This window comes from Sebastes umbrosus, chromosome 14 (genome assembly GCF_015220745.1).
Source record: "Sebastes umbrosus isolate fSebUmb1 chromosome 14, fSebUmb1.pri, whole genome shotgun sequence".
Classification (NCBI taxonomy): domain Eukaryota; kingdom Metazoa; phylum Chordata; class Actinopteri; order Perciformes; family Sebastidae; genus Sebastes; species Sebastes umbrosus.
The window spans coordinates 25,446,155-25,460,615 of NC_051282.1; the positions used below are offsets into that span (position 1 = coordinate 25,446,155).

At 37.7% G+C, this 14,461-nt stretch overlaps 2 protein-coding genes and 3 gene segments (V, D, J or C); all 5 read left to right on the plus strand.

Annotated features, from left to right (window-relative positions):
• The first annotated feature begins 60 nt into the window (after positions 1–60).
• LOC119502396 (immunoglobulin lambda-1 light chain-like) lies at positions 61–4,171 on the plus strand. Of its 4 annotated transcripts, none has more exons than XM_037793359.1 (4): positions 61–100; positions 193–518; positions 2,766–2,799; positions 3,636–4,171. In XM_037793359.1, exons 1-4 carry the CDS (start codon positions 61–63, stop codon positions 3,959–3,961), a joined length of 726 nt encoding a protein of 241 aa, XP_037649287.1. In that variant the 3' UTR covers positions 3,962–4,171. The 4 variants fall into 4 exon arrangements, 2 of the variants coding, with proteins under 2 accessions (XP_037649287.1, XP_037649286.1); XM_037793358.1 differs by lacking the exons at positions 61–100; positions 193–518 and adding exons at positions 1,902–2,039; positions 2,125–2,450; XR_005210057.1 differs by lacking the exons at positions 61–100; positions 193–518 and adding exons at positions 2,013–2,039; positions 2,125–2,239 and having other exon boundaries at positions 2,687–2,799; positions 3,636–3,751.
• An 890-nt stretch (positions 4,172–5,061) lies between these two features.
• LOC119502403 lies at positions 5,062–5,694 on the plus strand. The segment is given in 2 exon segments: positions 5,062–5,186; positions 5,279–5,694. Coding segments are annotated over 2 exon segments (378 nt in total).
• Positions 5,695–7,978: 2,284 nt separating this feature from the next.
• On the plus strand, positions 7,979–10,229 carry LOC119502407 (immunoglobulin lambda-1 light chain-like). The gene is made up of 5 exons (XM_037793366.1): positions 7,979–8,121; positions 8,207–8,518; positions 8,726–8,733; positions 8,839–8,875; positions 9,711–10,229. Exons 1-5 carry the CDS (start codon positions 8,082–8,084, stop codon positions 10,034–10,036), a joined length of 723 nt encoding a protein of 240 aa, XP_037649294.1. The 5' UTR covers positions 7,979–8,081; the 3' UTR covers positions 10,037–10,229.
• An 881-nt stretch (positions 10,230–11,110) lies between these two features.
• LOC119502402 lies at positions 11,111–11,868 on the plus strand. The segment is given in 2 exon segments: positions 11,111–11,251; positions 11,344–11,868. Coding segments are annotated over 2 exon segments (378 nt in total).
• A 794-nt stretch (positions 11,869–12,662) lies between these two features.
• On the plus strand, positions 12,663–13,132 carry LOC119501324. The segment is given in 2 exon segments: positions 12,663–12,702; positions 12,795–13,132. Coding segments are annotated over 2 exon segments (378 nt in total).
• The last annotated feature ends 1,329 nt before the right edge of the window (positions 13,133–14,461 follow it).

Sequence of the window (14,461 nt, forward strand, 5' to 3'; positions counted from 1 at the left end):
TCCAACCCTGCTCACCTCTCAGCTGGACAGTGAGGGACGTTTATACCACACACTGACAACATGCTGGGGACCCTCTGCACTCTCATCACTGCTCTAACATGTAAGGAGGCTGACTTACTGCAGCTTTGACCTCATGTTGGATTCATCAGTCTGTGTGTTTCTCTTGACTTTGTGTCATCTTGTTGTTTCCAGGTGTGAGTGGTGTGACGGTGGTGACACAGAAGCCTCCTGTTTTGACGGTTAGGAAAGGAGAGACAGCCACCATGGACTGTAACCTGGGGACTGTTACTGGCAGTGCTGCTCGCTGGTATAAACAGACTCCTGGAGGAGTTCCTCAGTTTGTACTGTACTTTCATCACAGCAGCAGTTCTCCAACATATGGCTCTGGTTTCTCCTCTCCCAAATTCACGTCTAATCATCAGTCAACATCAGATTATCGTTTGATCATCAACAATGTGGAAGAGGGAGACTCAGCAATCTATTACTGTCAGACATGGGACAGCTCTGTTAATGAGCACGTATCACAGTGATTTACACTGTGACAAAAACCTCCTCACTATTACTTCTGCTTTTTGAGACTCTGACACATCTGATAATAGAGCCATCAAACAACACTCTGTATCTGCTTCATGAAAAATGATTAATGCCGTTAGATTACTGTCAGATTTATTTCATCTACATCTGTGTATCTCAAAAGTATTCATCACATTTGGGGTATTCAGAACAGCTTCTGTAAACCTTCGATGTCTAAAACATGTTATATGGCAACACACAGCAGCATTTAAAGTCTGTTTTATACGTCAGACTCAGATATCAGGAATGACTGTTGAGTATATTTACTGGTGCTTTGCTTAAATTTATTTTTCATTAATTAAACATGTTTGCAAAGCGCAATTTAAGATATAGCTTTAAAATGTATGTAGGAATCCAATAAAAGCATTTAGATGTCAAAAAAGTTCATTAATGTGCAGCTAAAACACAAGATAATATAGGACATGTAGATAAAAACATTTTTATGTTCAAATTTGTATTGGCACAAAAGGTATAGTACAACAGTACAAATATAACGGGACTGGTATTTTACTCATTTTCAACAATGTTATGCTAAACCCATATTTCCTAACCCCTCCTATCCTCTTTGTGATTGAGATAGTGTGGTACACATGGACAATTTGACAACTTAAACATGGAATTACATTAAGCAATCACAAAGAAGGAAAAACAAATAAATAGAGAAAAGAAAATAATAATAAATAATAATAAAAAAAATCAATATATATATATACACACCCACACACACACATACATATATATTTAAAATAATAATAATAACAATAAAATCATTATAATGCAGACACCAAAACAAGCATTAAAAAAAAGCTAGTGGTTGCTGTGGGGGATAAAGACATTTTTGAATAGTTTTTGATAGTTTTAGTCAGAGTAATTTGGATTAATGAGGAATATTTAGAAGAATAAAAACACTGAGGTGAGAAGTAAACTTTTACACTCTATAGTTCTGTTTACCTATAAAATATACAACTTAGTTAAAACTTTATAACACAAACTTATAAAACAATGACCATGTGTTAATCCTGTGGTTTATGTGATTAATAATAACATGGAAAAATAGAAATTAATTCCAGATTTAAATCTGATATAACAATTGCAGATTCATCTCAGGCCAAAAATCATCAACGGCAATCAAATACATTTTTCAGATACATTTTTATAAGGAATACAAATTACCAAATATATGCTGATTAAGAAGAAATGATTTAATGTGAAACCCACATACATGATGTTGAATTATGAGTGAAAACTGAGTCAAGTGTTGACACTCCTCCTCCTCCTGATCCTCATTCTCCCCCTCCTCCTCCTCCTCCTCCACGTCTCCTCTCCTCAGTGTCTTTACAAGCTTCAGTCTCTCTTCTCCTCTCACTCCAACCCTGCTCACCTCTCAGCTGGACAGTGAGGGACGTTTACACCACACACTGACAACATGCTGGGGATCCTCTGCACTCTCATCACTGCTCTAACATGTAAGATCTTCTTCTCTTTCCTTTTACAGCCCAGATTTCCACACAGAAACCTTTCACTCACGTCTTTTTCTCTGTGTGTTGACAGATGTTGATGCAGTGATAGTGGTGACTCAGACGCCTGCTGTCCACACAGTTTCTACAGGACAACAGGCTGTTCTCAACTGCAACATCCAGAGAGATGATAGTAATTATGTCAGATGGTATAAACAGGTTCCTGGTGGAGCTCCTCAGTATGTTCTCAGATTTCACCATAGTCAAAGTTCACCCAGCTTTGGATCAGGATTCTCTTCAGACCGATTCAACTCTAAATCCACATCAAACATAGATTATCAGTTCATCATAAAGCGGACAGAGGCAGGAGACTCTGCTGACTATTACTGTCAGACATGGGATGACTCTGCCTCTGCAGCTGTATCACAGTGATTCACACTGTGACAAAAACCTCAGTGAGAAACTCACCGCAGCTTCTATGAATTTTGAGCAAAATAAAATGAATCAAATCAGTAAATCTGATCAAAACCAGGACATATATTGAACAAAGTCGTCTAAAGAGACAAGAGAGTTTGAAACAAGTCCAGCAGTGTTTTGTAATGAAAGTAGACTGATGAAGTGAATGAGACGTTGACAGTGAAAGTTGGTCTCAACAGGATGTTTCAGTTCCACTCCCCTCATTAGTGAGAGTCAGGAGGTTTTTGTACGGCCATGTATACAAACTGAATCACTGTGGTATTCGGACCAGGCACCAAGCTGACTGTGACAAGTAAGTACTTTTTAAGTGATCATAAAACAGGATGGATTTTATGTTTCTGATACATATTAAGAGAAAATAATCAATGTATCTGTTGCTAGTTGTTTAAAATATTCAACATGTTGTTTGGTGAATAATAGATTGACTTTTTAACATCTGCTTTGATACCAGGCTGTGTGTTTGAAGACAAAGGAAAGATCTGCTACTGATCACAATATTTTAAATATTTTTGACAAATACTCAAAAGTTTTTTAGTGGATAAGGATTTTTAACAGTTGGACAACATTTACAATATTTTTCTTGTTTATTTTAACATTATAAAACTCCATGTTAAATAGTCAAGAGTATTTTACATTGTCATATCAATACCAAACTGTTCTTGTAATGTTGGTTTACTAATCTTCTAAAGTTTATGCATAATTCAGATTTTACCTGAATATTATTGTGGCTGTTTGAAATGAGATTTTTTGCGTTATAGACACCACAAAACTACTACTACAGATATACTTTAATTTATCACAATGCTTTAAATAATCATATAAGAGTTTAAATACCACTTTTTTATAACACAGAAAGTGACTTTATGACAGTTTCCAACATAAATATTCTACTGAATTAATCAAAATATTTCTATGTTAGTGATTGATAGATTGTTTATGTTTTAAAGAGGAACACTGCTCATATTTAGGTGATGATCTCTAAATGTTTTTGCTGATTTAAAATGTTTTAATTCTTCAGTGTGTTTGTTAAATTGTCGACACAACTAATGAACTAATGTGTTACTGTCCTGCTTTGTATTAATGATGTGATTCCTAGTTATCTGATGAAAGTGCTCCATGTATTTTCAGGCTCCAGCTTCCCTCCTCCTGTCCTGACAGTCTTCCCTCCGTCCAGTGCTGAGCTCCAGTCCAACAAAGCCTCTCTGGTCTGTCTGTCCAGTCAGTCTGGGCCTTTTGCAGATGTGAGCTGGTTGTCTGGTGGGAGTCCAGTGAGCAGTGGGATCTCTACCAGCACCGCTGTTCAGCAACCAGACAACACTTTCCAAATCAGCAGCTATCTGGCCGTCCAGACGTCAGACTGGAACACGGATCAGGTTTACACATGTAAAGTGTCTTTGGGCTCCCAGACTTCAGAGAAAAACATCAAGAAGTCAGACTGTCCCACTGAACAATAGTAGAGGAGCACAATGACCATTTAACATCTGCTTCTTTACTGTTTGTGCTGTTTGCTCATCACAAGCTTCACATGGTAGAAGAGACGTGTCTACATGCTTGTAATACATGTTGTGACCGTTAGGTGGAGGTGTTGTATCAGCTTTGCAAAATTATGCTTTTTTCAAGAATTATTCAATAAAAATACAAAAAAAAAACCTGTGAACAAAAAAGTGTTTGTATTTATTTGTACTCATCAAAAAACATAATTTCTAATGTTACATTAACTTCACTAGATTTTATTCTTCTCCTGATGTTCATCTCACTGATAATTACAGTTAGTCCAGGACACAAAGATAACAAACATGTTTATTTTTAATTCACAGATGAATATGTATATTTAAATTCAGAAAGCTAGGTTATTATTAGAAGTTAATTTGCAATAAAAACACAACAGAGAGATTATTATTAATTTAACTGGTTTTAGTTGCTTGAAGTAGTTGAGACGTTAAAAAAATCAGATAAAATGAGCAACTGAAACTGAGTTTTCATCCTCCGTCAGTGAAGCATCACCTCTCTACTCCTTCCTCTCTTCCTTCACAGGATGCACCTGCAGGCCTCCTCTCCTTATTTATAGCTGCATGTAAATGAAGAGGTCAAGTGTCACCTCTCTGTAACATCAGAGGGAACTGTCTCTGACTGGAAACAAACTGATAGTTTCATTATTAACATCTGCTCAATCAATGACTGTTTACTTCTTATGTGTGTGTGCAGAGCCAAAGTTTATATCCTGCAGCAGATGTCTGTTGTTGACGTACGAAAAACCTGCGAAATGATGCAAAATATATTAAAGATTTCATACATAAATCTCATTCATTAGGAACCCAAAATACTAAGAAATAAAAAAATAAATTGCAGGTTTTTAGACTTCATGACTTCATAGTATCTTGTAAATAAAAGTTGTCATCTACACTGACTTTAATGGATGAATTGAAGACATTTCCCTCCACAGAAGATAACTGAGCAACACATGTGAGAAACTATGCAGATTGAAGCAAAGCTCCTCCTCCTGTCAGTCCCTCTCAGTTTCAGTGTTGTATTAAATTGCTCCTCCAGCACCTCCTCTCCTCATCCTCCAAACCCTCTAATCTGTCAGCAGTTAGCTCACTTTCCAGGTTACAAGGCCGTTCTCAGCACACACTGACAACATGCTGGGGACCCTCTGCACTCTCATCACTGCTCTAACATGTAAGGAGGCTGACTTACTGCAGCTTTGACCTCATGTTGGATTCATCAGTCTGTGTGTTTCTCTTGACTCCGTGTCATCTTGTTGTTTCCAGGTGTGAGTGGTGTGACGGTGGTGACACAGAAGCCTCCTGTTGTGGCGGTGACGAAAGGAGAGACAGTCACCATGGACTGTAACCTGGGGACTGTTACTAATCATAATGCTTGGTGGTATAAACAGACTCCTGGAGGAGTTCCTCAGATTGTACTGTGGTTTTATCACGGTTGGAGCTCTGTGAGATATGGCTCTGGTTTCTCCTCTCCAAAGTTCACATCCACTCATCAGTCAACATCAGATTATCGTTTGACCATCAACAATGTGGAGGAGGGAGACTCAGCAGTCTATTACTGTAAAACATGGGACACCTCTGTTGATGAGTACGTATCACAGTGATTTACACTGTGACAAAAACCTCCTCACTATTACTTCTGCTTTTTGAGACTCTGAAACATCTGATAATAGAGCCATCAAACAACATTCTAATTTGTTTTCAAACATTTAAATGCTCTTATTGGATTAATTCCCACATTAATGGATGAAAGTATATTTATTTGTACCTTCCATACATGCTTTAATAATGACAAAATAAAGAAATAAGTAATGCACCAGTATGCACTCCACCATCATCCATACTATCTGACATTTTCATGTAATTCAAGCTTTGAATAACTTTAACATATCTTTAAGTAACAGAAAGTTTACAGACACTAGTTGAAATACACAAAATGTGATAAATGTTGAATCCTCCTGTACTCAGGTAGTGATGGTTGTTAAACTTCTAGCTGCATTAATTGTGACAATAATCTGACTACATACAGCTAAATCACAACCAATGAAAACTCTGCATTAACTTTACATCAGGTCATCTAGATGAAGATATTCTTAATTTATTTTAAATCAGTTTGGATTATTAGGAAACATGTTTGTTTAGTGGTATAAAAAATGTAAACGTGTGAAGACAGAGATATTATAGAACACAGTTTACTTCACATACAACAATAAAAGATGAAGATGAACCGATACAGTGATGATGTGATTTATTGGATTATTTGAAGATTAATTAAAATGGAGATTTAATCAGGAAATCAGTCTGACTGGAGGCAATAATACTCACGCAAAGGACATCAGCAGACTTACAAACACCAACTGCTCATTATGAAATATGATATTATTAATGTGAAATGATTCAATGACACAATGTGAAACCACAAACACTATTTAGTTTATCTGTTGGTGAAAACTCCTCCTCCTCCTCCTCCTCCTCCACGTCTCCTCTCCTCAGTGTCTTTATAAGCTTCAGTCTCTCTTCTCCTCTCACTCCAACCCTGCTCACCTCTCAGCTGGACAGTGAGGGACGTTTACACCACACACTGACAACATGCTGGGGATCCTCTGCACTCTCATCACTGCTCTAACATGTAAGATCTTCTTCTCTGTCCTTTTACAGCCCAGATTTCCACACAGCAACCTTTCACTCATGTCTTTTCCTCTGTGTGTTGACAGATGTTGATGCAGTTATAGTGGTGACTCAGACGCCTGCTGTCCACACAGTTTCTACAGGACAACAGGCTGTTCTCAACTGCAACATCCAGAAACATTACAACAATTATGTCCATTGGTATAAACAGGTTCCTGGTGGAACTCCTCAGTATGCGCTTAGTTTTCGCCATTCAGACAGTTCACTCAGCTTTGGATCAGGATTCTCTTCAGACTGATTCAACTCTAAATCCTCATCAAACATAGATTTTCAGTTCATCATAAAGCGGACAGAGGCAGGAGACTCTGCTGTGTATTACTGTCAGACATGGGATGACTCTGCCTCTGCAGCTGTATCACAGTGATTTACACTGTGACAAAAACCTCCTCACTATTACTTCTGCTTTTTGAGACTCTGAAACATCTGATAATAGAGCCATCAAACAACACTCTAATTTGTTTTCAAACATTTAAATGCTCTTATCCGATTATTTCCCACATTAATCAATACAGTATATTTATTTGTATCTTCCATACATGCTTTAATGATGAAAAAATAAAGAAATAAGTAATGCACCAGTACTCCACCATCATCCATAGTATCTGACATTTTCATGTAATTCAAGCTTTGAATAACTTTAACATATCTTTAAGTAACAGAAAGTTTACAGACACTAGTTGAAATACACAAAATGTGATAAATGTTGAATCCTCCTGTACTCAGGTAGTGATGGATGTTACACTTCTAGCTGCAGCGATTGTGACAGTAATCTGACTACATTAATCCTCAAAAACAGAATTGATTTATGTTCAGCTAAAAAACAACCAATTAAAAACTCCGCTTTAACTTTACATCAGGTCATCTAGGTGAAGATATTCTTAATTTATGTTAAATCAATTTGGATTATTAGGAAACATGTTTGTTTGGTGGTATAAAAATTGTAGACGTGTGAAGACACAGAGCTATTATAGAACACAGTTTACTTCACATACAACAATAAAAGATGAAGATGAACCGATACAGTGATGATGTGATTTATTGGATTATTTGAAGATGAATTAAAATGGAGATTTAATCAGGAAATCAGTCTGACTGGAGGCAATAATACTCACGCAAAGGACATCAGCAGACTTACAAACACCAACTGCTCATTATGAAATATGATATTATTAATGTGAAATGATTCAATGACACAATGTGAAACCACAAACACTATTTAGTTTATTTGTGGGTGAAAACTCCTCCTCCTCCTCCTCTCCTCCTCCTCCACGTCTCCTCTCCTCAGTGTCTTTATAAGCTTCAGTCTCTCTTCTCCTCTCACTCCAACCCTGCTCACCTCTCAGCTGGACAGTGAGGGACGTTTACACCACACACTGACAACATGCTGGGGATCCTCTGCACTCTCATCACTGCTCTAACATGTAAGATCTTCTTCTCTTTCCTTTTTCAGCTCAGATTTCCACACAGAAACCTTTCACTCACGTCTTTTTCTCTGTGTGTTGACAGATGTTGATGCAGTGAAAGTGCTGACTCAGACGCCTGCTGTCCACACAGTTTCTACAGGACAACAGGCTGTTCTCAACTGCAACGTTCAGACAGATTATGCTCATGTCAATTGGCATAAACAGGTTCCTGGTGGAGCTCCTCAGTATATTCTCAAATTTCACCATAGTGAAAGTTCACCCAGCTTTGGATCAGGATTCTCTTCAGACCGATTCAACTCTAAATCCACATCAAACATAGATTATCAGTTCATCATAAAGCAGACAGAGGCAGGAGACTCTGCTGTCTATTACTGTCAGACATGGGATAGCTCTGGTGCAGCTGTATCACAGTGATTCACACTGTGACAAAAACCTCAGTGAGAAACTCATCACAGCTTCTATCAATTTTGAGCAAAATAAAATGAATCAAATCAGTAAATCTGATCAAAACAAGGACGGATACTGAACAAAGTCCTCTAAAGAGACGAGAGCGTTTGAAACAAGTCCAGCAGTGTTTTGTAATAAAAGCAGACTGATGAAGTGAACGAGACGTTGACAGTGAAAGTTGGTCTCAACAGGATGTTTCAGTTCCACTCCCCTCATTAGTGAGAGTCAGGAGGTTTTTGTACGGCCATGTATACAAACTGAATCACTGTGGTATTCGGACCAGGCACCAAGCTGACTGTGACAAGTAAGTACTTTTTAACTGATCATAAAACAGGATGGATTTTATTTTTCTGATACATATTAAGAGAAAATAATCAATGTATCTGTTGCTAATTGTTTAAAATATTCAACATGTTGTTTGGTGAATAATAGATTGACTTTTTAACATCTGCTTTGATACCAGGCTGTGTGTTTGAAGGCAAAGGAAAGATCTGCTACTGATCACAATATTTTAAATATTTTTTACAAATACTCAAAAGTTTTTTAGCAGCTGAGGATTTTTAACAGTTGGACATCATTTACAAGATTTTTCTTGTTTATTTTAACATTATAAAACTCCATGTTAATTAGTCAAGAGTATTTTACATTTTCATATCAATACCAAACTGTACTTGTAATGTTGGTTTACTAATCTTCTAAAGTTTATGCATAATTCAGATTTTACCTGAATATTATTGTGGCTGTTTGAAATGAGATTTTTTGTGTTATAGACACCACAAAACTATTACTACAGATATACTTTAATTTATCACAATGCTTTAAATAATCATATAAGAGTTTAAATACCACTTTTTTATAACACAGAAAGTGACTTTATGACAGTTTCCAACATAAATATTCTACTGAATTAATACAAATATTTCTAAGGTAGTGATGATAGATTGTTGATGATTTAAAGAGGAACACTGCTCATATTTAGGTGATGATTTCTAAATGTTTTTGCTGATTTAAAATGTTTTAATTCTTCAGTGTGTTTGTTAAATTGTCGACACAACTAATGAACTAATGTGTTACTGTCCTGCTTTGTATTAATGATGTGATTCCTAGTTATCTGATGAAAGTGCTCCATGTATTTTCAGGCTCCAGCTTCTCTCCTCCTGTCCTGACAGTCTTCCCTCCGTCCAGTGCTGAGCTCCAGTCCAACAAAGCCTCTCTGGTCTGTCTGTCCAGTCAGTCTGTGCCTTTTGCAGATGTGAGCTGGTTGTCTGGTGGGAGTCCAGTGAGCAGTGGGATCTCTACCAGCACCGCTGTTCAGCAACCAGACCAGACTTTCCAAATCAGCAGCTATCTGGCCGTCCAGACGTCAGACTGGAACACGGATCAGGTTTACACATGTAAAGTGTCTTTGGGCTCCCAGACTTCAGAGAAAAACATCAAGAAGTCAGACTGTCCCACTGAACAATAGTAGAGGAGCACAATGACCATTTAACATCTGCTTCTTTACTGTTTGTGCTGTTTGCTCATCACAAGCTTCACATTGTAGAAAAGACGTGTCTGCATGCTTGTAATACATGTTGTGACCGTTAGGTGGAGGTGTTGTATCAGCTTTGCAAAATGATGCTTTTTTCAAGAATTATTCAATAAAAATACAAAAAAAACTGTGAACAAAAAAGTCTTTGTATTTATTTGAACTCATGAAAACATCATTTATAATGTTACATTAACTTCACTAGATTTTATTCTTCTCCTGATGTTCATCTCACTGATAATTACAGTTAGTCCAGGACACAAAGATAACAAACATGTTTATTTTTAATTCTTAGTTGAATATGTATATTTAAATTCAGAAAGCTACATTATTAGAAGTTAATTTGCAATAAAAGTACAGCAGAGAGATTATTATTAATTTAACTGGTTTTAGTTGCTTGCAGTAGTTAAGACATTAGAAAAATCAGATAAAATGAGCAACCGAAACTGAGTTTTCATCCTCCGTCAGTGAAGCATCACCTCTCTACTCCTCCCTCTCTTCCTTCCCAGGATGCACCTGCAGGCCTCCTTTCCTTATTTATAGCTGCATGTAAATGAAGAGGTCAAGTGTCATCTCTCTGTAACGTCAGAGGGAACTGCCTCTGACTGGAAACACACTGATAGTTTCATTATTAACATCTGCTCAATCAATGACTGTTTACTTCTTATGTGTGTGTGCAGAGCCAAAGTTTATATCCTGCAGCAGATGTCTGTTGTTGACGTACGAAGAACCTGCAAAATGATGCAAAATATATTAAAACTTTCATACATAAATCTCATTCATTAGGAACCCAAAATACTAAGAAATCAAAATTAATTGCAGGTTTTTAGACATCATGACTTCATCGTATTTTGTATATTAAAGTTGTCAACTACACTGACTTTAATGGATAAATTAAAGACGTTTCCCTCCACAGAAGATAATAGAGCAAAACATGTAAGAAACTATGCAGATTGAAGCAAAGCTCCTCCTCCTGTCAGTCCCTCTCAGTTTCAGTGTTGTATTAAATTGCTCCTCCAGCACCTCCTCTCCTCATCCTCCAAACCCTCTAATCTGTCAGCAGTGAGCTCACTTTCCAGGTTACAAGGCCGTTCTCATCACACACTGACAACATGCTGGGGACCCTCTGCACTCTCATCACTGCTCTAACATGTAAGGAGAATGACTTACTGCAGCTTTGACCTCATGTTGGATTCATCAGTCTGTGTGTTTCTCTTGACTCCGTGTCATCTTGTTGTTTCCAGGTGTGAGTGGTGTGACGGTGGTGACACAGAAGCCTCCTGTTGTGGCGGTGACGAAAGGAGAGACAACCACCATGGACTGTAACCTGGGGACTGTTACTGACAGAAGAGCTTGCTGGTATAAACAGACTCCTGGAGGAGTTCCTCAGTTTGTACTGTACTTTTATCACAGCATGAGTGCTCCTGCACATGGCTCTGGTTTCACCTCTCCAAAGTTCACATCCACTCATCAGTCAACATCAGATTATCGTTTGATCATCAACAATGTGGAGGAGGGAGACTCAGCAGTCTATTACTGTAAAACATGGGACACCTCTGTTGATGAGTACGTATCACAGTGATTTACACTGTGACAAAAACCTCCTCACTATTACTTCTGCTTTTTGAGACTCTGAAACATCTGATAATAGAGCCATCAAATAACACTCTAATTTTTTTTAAAACATTTAAATGCTCATATTGGATTAATTCCCACATTAATCAATGACAGTATATGTATTTGTACCTTACATACATGCTTTAATGATGAGAAAATAAAGAAATAAGTAATGCACCAGTACTCCACCATCATCCATACTATCTGACATTTTTATGTAATTCAAGCTTTGAATAACTTTAACATATCTTTAAGTAACAGAAAGTTTACAGACACTAGTTGAAATACACAAAATGTGATAAATGTTGAATCCTCCTGTACTCAGGTAGTGATGGTTGTTACACTTCTAGCTGCAGCGATTGTGACAGTAATCTGACTACATACAGCTAAATCACAACTAATGAAAACTCTGCATTAACTTTACATCAGGTCATCTAGATGAAGATATTCTTAATTTATTTTAAATCAGTTTGGATTATTAGGAAACATGTTTGTTTAGTGGTATAAAAAATGTAGACGTGTGAAGAAACAGAGATATTATAGAACACAGTTTACTTCACATACAACAATAAAAGATGAAGATGAACCGATACAGTGATGATGTGATTTATTGGATTATTTGAAGATTAATTAAAATGGAGATTTAATCAGGAAATCAGTCTGACTGGAGGCAATAATACTCACGCAAAGGACATCAGCAGACTTACAAACACCGACTGCTCATTATGAAATATGATATTATTAATGTGAAATGATTCAATGACACAATGTGAAACCACAAACACTATTTAGTTTATCTGTGGGTTGAAACTCCTCCTCCTCCTCCTCCTCCTCCACGTCTCCTCTCCTCAGTGTCTTTATTAGCTTCAGTCTCTCTTCTCCTCTCACTCCAACCCTGCTCACCTCTCAGCTGGACAGTGAGGGACGTTTACACCACACTGACAACATGCTGGGGACCCTCTGCACTCTCATCACTGCTCTAACATGTAAGGAGGCTGACTTACTGCAGCTTTGACCTCATGTTGGATTCATCAGTCTGTGTGTTTCTCTTGACTTTGTGTCATTTTGTTGTTTCCAGGTGTGAGTGGTGCGACGGTGGTGACACAGAAGCCTCCTGTTTTGACGGTTAGGAAAGGAGAGACAGCCACCATGGACTGTAACCTGGGGACAGTTACTAACAGTGCTGCTCGCTGGTATAGACAGACTCCTGGAGGAGTTCCTCAGTTTGTGCTGTACTTTTATCATCCTAATAGTTCTCCAACATATGGCTCTGGTTTCTCCTCTCCCAAATTCACTTCTAATCATCAGTCAACATCAGATTATCGTTTGATCATCAACAATGTGGAGGAGGGAGACTCAGCAGTCTATTACTGTCACACATGGGACAGCTCTGCTAAGGAGGAAGTATCACAGTGATTTACACTGTGACAAAAACCTCCTCACTATTACTTCTGCTTTTTGAGACTCTGAAACATCTGATAATAGAGCCATCAAACAACACTCTGTGTCTGCCTCATGAAAAATGATTAATGCTGTTAGATTACTGTCACATTTATTTCATCTTCATCCGTGTATCTCAAAAGTATTTATCACATTGTGGGTTATTCAGAACAGCTTCTATAAACGTTCTATGACTACAACATGTTAAATTGCAACACACAGCAGCATTTAAAGTCTGTTTTATACGTCAGACTCAGATATCAGGAATGACTGTTGAGTATATTCACTGGTGCTTTGCTTAAATTTATTTTTTATCAATTAAACATGTTTGCAAAGCGCAATTTAAGATATACAGACGTAGGCAAAGTTGTTGGTAACGTTCCGTTAAAAAGAGAAAAACCCACAATGGTCACTGAAATAACTTGAAACTGACAAAAGTAATAATAAATAAAAATTTACTGAAAATGAACTAATGAAAATCAGCTGTTGCTTTTGAATTGTGGTTCAACAGAATCATTTTAAAAAACAAACTAATGAAACTGGCCTAGACAAAAATTATGGTAACATTAACTTAATATTTTGTTGCACAACCTTTTGAGGCAATCACTGCAATCAAGTGATTTCTGTAACTCTCAATGAGGCTTCTGCACCTGTCGACAGGTATGTTGGCCCACTCCTCGTGAGCAAACTGCTCTAGCTGTCTCAGGTTTGAAGGGTGCCTTCTCCAGACAGCATGTTTCAGCTCCTTCCACAGATGTTCAATAGGATTTAGATCAGGGCTCATAGAAGGCCACTTCAGAATAGTCCAATGTTTTGTTCTTAGCCATTCTTGGGTGTGTTTAGCTGTGTTTTGGATCATTATCCTGTTTGAGGACCCATGACCTGCAACTGAGACCAAGCTTTCTGACACTGGGCAGCACATTTCGCTCCAGAATGCCTTGATAGTCTTGAGATTTCATTGCACCCTGCACAGATTCAAGACACCCTGCCAGATGCAACAAAGCAGCCCCATAACATAACCGAGCCTCCTCCATGTTTCACATTAGGTACAGTGTTCTTTTCTTTGGATGCTTCATCTCTTCGTCTGTGAACATAGAGCTGATGTGACTTGCCAAAAAGCTCCAGTTTTGTCTCATCTGTCCAAAGGACATTCTCCCAGAAGCTTTGTGGATTGTCAATATGCATTTTGGAAAATTCCAGTCTCGCTTTTTTATGATTTGGTGTCCTCCTCGGTCGTCTTCCATTAAGTCCACTTTGGCTCAAACAGCGACGGATGGTGCGATCTGACACTGATGTACCTTGACC